This window comes from Hippopotamus amphibius, chromosome 4 (genome assembly GCF_030028045.1).
Source record: "Hippopotamus amphibius kiboko isolate mHipAmp2 chromosome 4, mHipAmp2.hap2, whole genome shotgun sequence".
Taxonomy (NCBI): domain Eukaryota; kingdom Metazoa; phylum Chordata; class Mammalia; order Artiodactyla; family Hippopotamidae; genus Hippopotamus; species Hippopotamus amphibius.
Genome location: NC_080189.1, coordinates 185,965,714 through 185,974,728, shown reverse-complemented (window position 1 = coordinate 185,974,728; position 9,015 = coordinate 185,965,714). Strand labels below are relative to the sequence as shown.

Genomic DNA, 9,015 nt, shown 5'->3' with positions numbered 1-9,015 from the left:
TGGGCTCCTGGCCTGGGGCAGGGGAGTCTGAAGGGCCACCTGTCTCCTGAGCCTGGTCCCAGGAGCGGGGGCTTGCAGAGGAGGGAGTTGATGTGTCACGCCTCAGCCACCCAGGCCAGGGCTGGGTGGGCGCAGGAATTTCCAAGGAAAAACTGAAGGCCCAGGGGTGCATGTCTGGGGCTGGATGGGGACTTTCCGGGTGAATCCTGGTCCTATGACTAGCTCCAGCCTACTGCCTCGAGGAGGTGACCAAGTGACCTGCTGACGGTCACTCACCACGGGCCATGGCCCTGCCTCTCTGGGCATCAACCTCTCCATTTGCAGAATCTGGGGAGACGCTTGGCTTCTGCTCATCTGCCTGCAGGGGCTCCCAGGCTAGGGGCAGCCCCACAGGGATGTGGGATGTGTGGGAGCAGAAATGGTTGAGTGAGACGCGCGTGCCTGGGGGTGGGTGGTGGAGGCACCGAGACACTTGAGCGGTGCTTTGAAGGACGCGCAGGAGTTCACTGCTGGCTCGGGGCCAGGTGGGACTGCAGGCTGAGGCCCCTGGGATGGGACAGAGGCCCACTGGAGCCCTGGGGGCCCACGTGCACAGCCTGGCAACACAGTCGAGGGGCTGGACGGCCACTCTTCTTAAGAGAGCAGCTCCGTGCTAAGTGCAACTGTGAGCACGGCCGGGGACCCAGGTCTGCCGGCCCCCCAGCTGTGGCCTCCGTTCATCCTCCAGCCTGGGCTCTGCCTTCCAGCTCACACGGACCCAAATGCGGGCCCCAGTGACTCACCCAGGGCCACAGTCTATGCTGCCAGCCTAAGCCCCACCTGGAAAACGGGCAGAGCCGGGCCTGCACAGGAGACCTACGCCCTGCATCAGACACCCCACAGGCCTTTCCTGAAACCCAAGGAGAGTTCGGGTCCCTCCTCGGTTCCCAGACTAGGCATTTGGTCAGAGCTCAGGACAGGGCCTTGAAGGAGGGACGTGACCCCTGCAGCAGGGCAAGGGGCTCCAGAGACCCTAGGCTCTCGGAGGGAACACAGGTCACAGCAGGGGACAGAGGCACCCGCCGCCTTCTGATGCTCCCACCAGGAGGTGGGTCTTTTTGCAGGCCCACTCACTTGGCGCCCCTGCAAGGACCCCCAAAGCCTAGGTGGTGGCCTGGGGCCAGGACAGCAGGCCTGGGAGGTCCTGCTTGAGTTCCGGGCCCTTCAGGGAGCAAAAGAGGCAACCCCGGTGCCCAGGCTGGGCTGTGGAGAGAGGGCCCAGCCGGACACGGACGGACGGAAGCACACACACGCGCGCGCACACATGCGTACACACACACAGCCAGGGACTCTCTCTCCTTCCCCCACCCCCACCCTTCCCGGGAACAAGGGGCCCTTTCTGCAGCTGGGTGGGGGTGGCCACACACTTGCCCCTTTGTCCACCAGGTCCCAAGCCATCGTCCTGGAGTCACAGGCCCTGTGGCGTCTGCCCTGGGAAGGAAGGAGCAGGGGCCTGGAGGGCCATGGGCAGGGAGGTCCAGCCTGGATGCTGGTGTAGGGAGTGGAGGAGGCCTGGCCTCACAGGGCACCAGGGGGACCAGTCAGCACAGCAGGGGCAACAGTGTTTATTTCTCTGCCAGGCGTGGTCAGGTGTCAGCCTCAGGCCCGCACGGAACCCTGGGCCTCTCGTGCTGACGTGGGGTCATTGAGGCTCCTGACGGCTGCTTGAGGCCAAGGGCAGGCACCCAGGCCCTTTGTGCAACAGGGCGGGAAGGATGCCAGCTGTACATGAGAGCTGGAGACCAGGGCAGGGCAGGGCTGGGGTCCCACCCTCTGTCCTGGGTGCACCCCCACCCCCACGACCCTGGGGCTCCTACGGGTGGCAGGGGCACCCAGCAGCTCCGCTATGGCTGGCTGAGCACCGGAAGCACGCCCCCGTCCTGCTCAGCTCTTCTCTCTGCGACGCTGTGTGTTCTCGTATGGACGTGCGGGGGCTCTGGCTGGGCCGGGGCGGCAGAGGCGCTTCCCGGGGCAGAAGCGAGGCGGTGGTGGTGGGGCTGCCCCCGGCCCTTCGCTGGGAGGGAATCTGGGGACACGCCCGCGTGGCCTGTGCAGTGCCCAGAGGGCTGGGGTCAGGCGCGAGGCCACACAGCAGGGTCGCCTCTCCCTAGATGCTGGGCAGCGGGGCCGTGGGGGTCCAGGGCTCTGATGCCGCACCCAGTCCCTGGCCCTCCTCCTCCGAGTCTTTGCTCCCATTTCCTCGCTCCCTGCTTGGGGCCTCCTGAGAAGGGCCAGACCTGTGCCCCGCCGCCTGCCCTCTCGGGCCTCAACATCCAGACGCGCCTGCAGCAGCGGAGACTTTGAGTGGCAGCAAACAGCAGCAGGACGGGGACGCTGCCCACGGTGGGACGTGGGTGGGGGGCCTCCCTCCCCAGGGACCGGATGCTGCCCCACTGCGGCAGCCCCCCCACGTCAGCCACCCAGCCGGGAGGCCCCCAGCCCCGCCCCGCCCCAGCCCCGGCAGGCGTCCGCTGACCATGTAAGGCAGCCTCTGGCTGCGCTTCGCCCCCCTCGGGCCCCACGGCGCTCCCAGCTCCCTGGAGCTCCTGGCGGGCGGCTCCCTAGCCCGGGGTCTTGGTGGCGAAGGTCAGGTAGCCGGTGTGGCCCACGGTCTCCTTCATGGGCGTGCCGCTGCGGAAGGGGCCGGCGTCGGGGCCTGCGCTGGCCCCCAGGTCAGGCGCGGGCAGGCTGATGGTGCGCACGTTGTAGACCTGCGGCAGCACCTCCAGGGTGCTCAGCTCCGTGAAGCCGCAGGCCGCCAGCGCCTGGCATGTGCGCTGCACCTGCTCGATGCACGGCGAGAAGGAGCAGAAGCGCCCACCTACGCGGGAGCGAGCAAGATGCGGGGTCAGAGGGCTGGGGCCACCCCCAGAGCCCTGTCTGCCTGCCCGGCAGCCTCCTCTGGCTGGGGGTCTGCGGGCTGGGTCTGCAGGGCAGAGGCAATGCACCCGAGTCGCTTCGGGAGCGGACGCTGGGAGACAAGCCCCACTGTGCAGGCCCGGGAAGGGGGGACGCCCCGACCCCCACCCTGGGGTCCGAGGCCGGCCAAGCCCTCCGGCCACGAAGAGCTGAGGAACCAGGCAGGGGCCCCGGGGCAGGCGCTCTCCCGCAGCCCTGTGGAAGGGGCCTCCTGAACCAAGCCCTCCCACGTGCCGGCACGGGGCCAGGCCCACCACCCCGCTCTCCCTGGGCCTCCAGAGGGCACCGCCACCCCCGATTCCCACAAGGCAGCCGAGGGTCGGGGCCAGGGTGGAGCCCTGGCAAGGCAGCTGCCACAGTGCTGGGCCCAGAACAGCTCCAGCCACACAGAGTGGCACCGGGGGCGGGGACCGCTGCTGTCGCAGGAAATGAGAGGCTGTCGCCCGCTCCTGGGAACAGGAGGCGCCGACTTTGAGCTGAGCCCCGCGGCCCGGGGACGATGGGGCGGGGGCGGGCGTGGCAGCCCCTTCCTGCCGCCTCCCACGGGGACTCGCCCACAGCATCCTGCAGCTTGGCCCAGGTCCCCTCCTGGCAGGGAGGGGGTGGGGAAACCAGGCTGAGGGAAGGGATGGGGCCCAGGCCAGCCCTCAAAGGTCCCAAGTCTTGGTCACCCCAGCCACACCCAGGACACAGACCCCCAGGTGGTCAGCCGCGAGGCCTGGCCTGGAGACAGAGCGCGCAGTTGATGTCAACTCAGAGGGCATGGTGTCACCCTCGAGAAGGGACCTGACCCCTATGCACACAGCTGAGGAAACTGAGGCCCACTAGACAGGGCCTGAGCCTGCTGGTCAGCCAGAGGCCCAGAGAGCCTGGGGCCGCTCCTCCACAGGGCTGGGCTCACACAGCGGGCAGGTGAGCCCTGGAGAAACACCAGACACAAGAGAAAGTCGGGAGCCTCTGGGCCAGAACAAGCAGAACCAGAGAACGGGCTCAGTGGGGCGGAGGGCACAGGTCAGCACGTTGGTACGGCTCCCAGGCCGGCCACCAGGAAGGGGCTCGGCAGCAGGGAGCCAGGACAGGGACTGCCTGGGCTCAGCCGCGGCTGCACAACCCGATCCGGCCTCCCAGGGCTGGGCCTGGGGCCGCTCGTGTGTCCGGAGCAGGGAGGACCTGCAGGCGTCAGGGGGCAAAGCCGGAGGGGGCGGAGGCGTGGGGAGTCCAGGGCTGAGGCTGACCTAGTGGGCAGGGACCCACTGGCCGCTGCCCGAGCTGGGCCCCGGCATCTGTCTTCCCGAGGGGCAGTCCTTCCCCGGGGCGCGCAGGCTGCCTCTCCCGCCCCTCGCGCTGCACTGCTCCGCGGGGTGGAGGAAGGGCCCCCGCCGCCTGAGCCAGTAACTTCTCCAGAAAAGGGAAAAACCCAGGGCCCCGCGAGCGCCTCCTTGGCTCGGAGCCGACTTTCCCGCCTCTGCACTCAGCATCTTCCCTAAAAGGGACACGTTGGCCTGGCTTGTGGCTGGTGGGGAGGGGAGACTCTGCAGGGACCAGCTGGGGTCAGGGGCTGACCTCTGACCTCTGGCATGCCCGGTGGCACAGGCCCTGCCTCTCACTCAGGCAGGGCGGCCACACTCCCCAGGGACCCGAGCCATCTCCCATCTTGGAGTGAGAGCAGGGCCAAGCCAAGGCGCAGGGGCCCAGCTGGAGCCCCTCTCCCCAGTCTTGACTCCTCTAACCCTCACCCTCTCCCTGGACGACCTCCCCGTGACGCCCCCTGCTGTCCGAACCCACCCCAACTTCAGGCCGAAAGAGGCCCTGGCCTGGCCACACCCCTTCCAGTACCCCCGGCTCACCTTCAACCTTGAGGGCGTCCCAAGCATGGCCCACGGCCTCCCAAGGCGAGGGGATGTCCAGGAAGACGGCGTCCGCCACGTGGCTCACGCCGAAGCCACTGCGGCACACGTCCTGGTTGCGCACGGTCACCCACCGGCCCACACGGTGCTCCTGGAACTCCTCCCGCGCCTTCTCCGCCCGCTGCTGGTGGAACTCCACCGTGTGCAGGTGGCCCGTGGGCGCGATGGTGCGGATGATGGCGTGGGACACGGAGCCACTGCCGGTGCCTGGAGGGGCAGGACGGGCATCAGGCGGGAAACCACCCTCCCTCACCCTGGAGAGACCCATAAAGGGGTACCAGTGGGCACCAGCCTGGGGCTCCCTGTGGGGTCCTAGGACACCGAGGCTGCACTCGGGGTCGGGGGAGAGGGGAGCTCACTGATCACCCACGTCTGCTACGGGCCCAGCTGGGGGGGGGTGGCAGCCTTGCCCCCCTCAGCTCTGCAGCAGCCTCTGCTGCACAGACCTGGAACCCCAGAGATGGGTCCTGAGAAGGGTGGGAACTGGCCCCGGCCCTGCAAGGTCTGCACAGAGCAGACCAAAGGGCTTGGAACCGTCCCATGTGGTGGCTGGGCCCAAGCTCCCTGAGGGACTCAGAGCGGTCCATCTTCCTGACCCCCAATCTGCTCCTGCCACATGGGGTACAGCTCTGCCATCACCTTGTGTGACCACCAGGCACTGAGGCACGTGACACGGTGACCAACATGCCCCCCACGACATCGTCTCCTAGTTTCCCTCCAGCCTCACAGGCCACTCCTTGGCTTGCCTTCCTGTCCTGCAGCGCCTGGGCGGGCCTGCATCCCCAGGTCACTCCCCAGGACCCTCCCCCGCCTCATGGCTCCAGGTGCCAGGCTTGATAAAGGTGCCCATTGCACACCGACCACCTCCCCCGCAACTGCAAACAGTGCCCAGCATTTACAAGTGCAGAGCTGGGGCCCATCCAGGCCAAATCCACTCCCTGCCAAGCCTCCAGCACCAGCCGGTGACATGACTGCCCCGCCAGACGCCCAGGCTGACGTCCAGCCAGACGCCTTGGAGGCGCCTGCCCCGCCCCCACCAGTAACTCCTGCACCTCCCTCCCCATCTCTCCAGGAGCCACTCCTTCTCCCCATCCGCCTGCCCACCCCCCCCCATCCCTCTGGCTCCACGCCCCCCCCCACCACCCAGCTCCCTGTAACAAGCCCCCAACACCGCCTTCGGTCCATCTCAACACAGCCATGGGGTCCCTTCCCCCTCGGTCAGACCAGGTCTCTGCCCTTTCCCCGTGACCCCAGAGGCGCCCATTTTCCTCCCTGACTTCATTCCTGCTCCTGCCACACTGGCCTCCTTGACGGCCCCTCACACAGGGTCTTTGCAAGGCTCTCCCCTGGGGTGACCCTCCTCCTCGACTCCAGGTACTGCCTTCCCATCATATTCAACTCAACGCTCCCTCCTCAGACAGGTCTTCCCTGAACCCCCTAGCTGGAGGGACCCCCCAAGTCAACTTCAAACACGCAGTCCTGTCTCACAAGCCCCCAACACTCAACACCACTGAAACAGTCACACGGGGCATACTGCCTGTCCCCTTGGAGAAGTAGAAACTCGGCCTGTCTTGTCACGGCTGTACCTACGGTTCCTAGAGGGGGAGCTGGTACATCAGAGGAGCCCAGGAACACGCTCACCGACAGCCCTTTCCAGCGAGGCCCTGGCCCTGGATGCACGGGGGAAGGAGGGGATGAGCTGGCCCTGAATCCCGTCCATACCCCCAGGGCCCCCAGTGCTGGGCAGGCAGCCCCTGCCCAGCCCCCACCCACTCTCCGACCCACTCAGTGCCCACGGTCTGCCTCTGACTCGCCCCTTTTCAAAGTGCTTGGCTGGGCAAAAGGAACCATCCGATTGTCCACATTGAGAAACTGAGGCCCAGAGAGAGATGGAAATGGCCTAAAGTCTCCAAAAGTTGGCAGCAGTGCTGCTGGGAACTCTTGTGACTCTGGAGCCCAGATGCCCCGCCATGAGGAACATCCTGGAAATCTAGACACACCTGAGCCTGGGCTGTTCTTGGCTAGTCTGCATGCTTCAATCCCCAACATCTGTGTGCGTGTGCGTGCGTGTGTGTGTGCACACACACATGCATGGGCAGAGGCTGGGAACAGCTGCCTTCAGGCACTTCCATCTGCACCCCAGACCCTGAGCTCAGTAACAATGCTGCTGGCCAGGATGAGCATGGGGCAGGCTCCTCGCCCACAATGAGCACCCTGGAGCAGCCCTGGCCTCCCTCTAGGAAGGGACAACTCTCAGCCCTGGGCCTGGGGCTCCCATTCACAGCAGTCAGGGACTGTTAGGCCAGGCACCCTCTGCCCGGCTCTCAGCCCAGGGTTCGGGAATGGCAGTCAGCACCTTGGTCAGCACCAAGCCAGAGGCACTCACACCACCCACCTCACCAAGACAGGTAGGATACCCCCTGGGCACCAGCTCCTCCGGCGGCTAGCCTTGGTCCAGTCCCATCAACTCTCACTCAGAGTACAGCACCAGCCTTCTAATCAGCTTCCTTGCTTCTACCCTCACTCCCTGCAGTCCGCCCCCAAGAAAGACCCTATTAAAATATAAACTGAGAAATCATGCCTGTGTTCAGAAAGGGCAGGCTGGAGGCTGTCTAGACATTGGGTCTGACTCCACCTTCATGAACTGAGGCTGCCTGGAGAACTCACCGGATTCACAGACCACAGAGCCAGGCCGAAGCTCCAACATCATGGTGAGCAGAGCAATGTCAGTGGAGTAGAGAATCTGGGTGCGGTGTGGCAGGTTCAGTGTCCAGAGCTCAGGTGTGGGGTGCAGCACATACACCCAGCCACCTCGGCCACAGGTCACCTTGGAGCCGAAGGGGCGCCCGATGAGGTCTACTGAGTGCCGCAGAACGCCGTGTCGGGTCTGGGTCTGGGCCCCACGCTGCACACGCACTGCCACCATCGCACCATGGCCCAGTGACAGGATGGCTGTGTCACCCTCTTTGATTAGCTCCTCGTATGCCACGAAGCTCATGGTGTCGCTGTCTGGCAGGTGCCAGGGACCTGGGAGGTGTGTGGGCATGAACATGTAAGGGGGCCAGGAGGCAGGATGTGCACCTGGGGTCCAGGTAGAAGGCTGTGAGTCCCAGATCTTGAGCAGTGGGGGTGGAGTACCTGGTTCAGTCCCTGGCACTGTCTGTTAGGGATGCACCCTGGCCTGACATTTGAAGCCCCTCTTGGTGTGGTCATAAGACAAAAGCCATCAGCCCAAACCACAGATGGAGAGACTGAGGCCCTACACTGGCAGAGGAGGGGTCCAAGGATTCTCACAGTGTAAGGACCTGACCATCTCTCTCATCACCCTCCTGCAGGAGCTTGGCTCCCATTCTCCAGCTCTGAGACCACCTGGGGGGAGCTGCAAATGGCTCCTGAGGTCACCTCCAGGCCAGGCAGAAACCCCCTCTCCCCAGTCTCCCCCATGGCGGGCTTCTGGGCAAACAAGTGGCAGGGGGATGCAGATGTAAGGGTCCCCAAGCAGAGGCTAGGGACGCGCAGCGGGCAATAAACAGGAACACGGGCCTGGCCAGTGCAGAGTCAGGGGGCGGCTCAGGCCAGGCTGGCACAGGGCTGGCGGCGGCCACGGGAGGCTGCAGGGAAGTGCAGAGCCCGCCGGGCCAGGCCTGGGTGCCACGCCCTCCGGGGAGACCCCTACCGCGCACTGCCACCGTGGCCCCGCGAGGCCTCACCGGCGACGCTCGTCGGGCGCCGACTCCCGCAGGCTCCGCACGTGGCTCCGCGCAGCGACCACAGCACTTCCGGCTCCGGCCAGGGAGCTCGGCGCCCGCCGATGACGTCACGGCGCGCCGCCCCTCGCGCGCGGGCTCCCGGGACCCACCCGCGGGCCGCCCCGCCCAGTCTCGGCGGCGCGCTTCCTGGTCGGCGTCTGTGGTTTTTATGCAAAAGACAAACTGAAAGTCCCGCTGTCCCGCCGCCGAGCTGCTGCGGCCTCTACCAAGGGCGCGACGGATAAAGGCTGGGCCCGGGCCGGGCCCCGTTCCGCAGGCTTTTGACAGCCCCGGAGTCCCCGGAAGAGCGGCCCAGGCGCGCTGCGCAGCCCGTCACGAGGACACGTTGCTGTGGACGTTTTGTCACAGCAAAGCGCTCTGGGAACACCTCTGAGTGGGCC

General features: G+C 66.3%; 1 protein-coding gene across 4 annotated transcripts; it reads right to left on the bottom strand.

The window, feature by feature from the left end:
- Window positions 1–330: 330 nt before the first annotated feature.
- TRMT61A (tRNA methyltransferase 61A) lies at window positions 331–8,776 on the bottom strand. 4 transcript variants are annotated; one of them, XM_057733055.1, is made up of 5 exons: window positions 8,576–8,776; window positions 7,693–7,892; window positions 7,533–7,608; window positions 4,806–5,072; window positions 331–2,860 (listed from the first exon to the last, which is right to left on the bottom strand). In XM_057733055.1, exons 2-5 carry the CDS (start codon window positions 7,861–7,863, stop codon window positions 2,601–2,603), a joined length of 774 nt encoding a protein of 257 aa, XP_057589038.1. In that variant the 5' UTR covers window positions 7,864–7,892; window positions 8,576–8,776; the 3' UTR covers window positions 331–2,600. The 4 variants fall into 4 exon arrangements, with proteins under 4 accessions (XP_057589038.1, XP_057589036.1, XP_057589037.1 ...); XM_057733053.1 differs by having other exon boundaries at window positions 333–2,860; window positions 7,533–7,892; window positions 8,576–8,767; XM_057733054.1 differs by having other exon boundaries at window positions 333–2,860; window positions 7,533–7,892; window positions 8,542–8,686.
- Window positions 8,777–9,015: the final 239 nt, after the last annotated feature.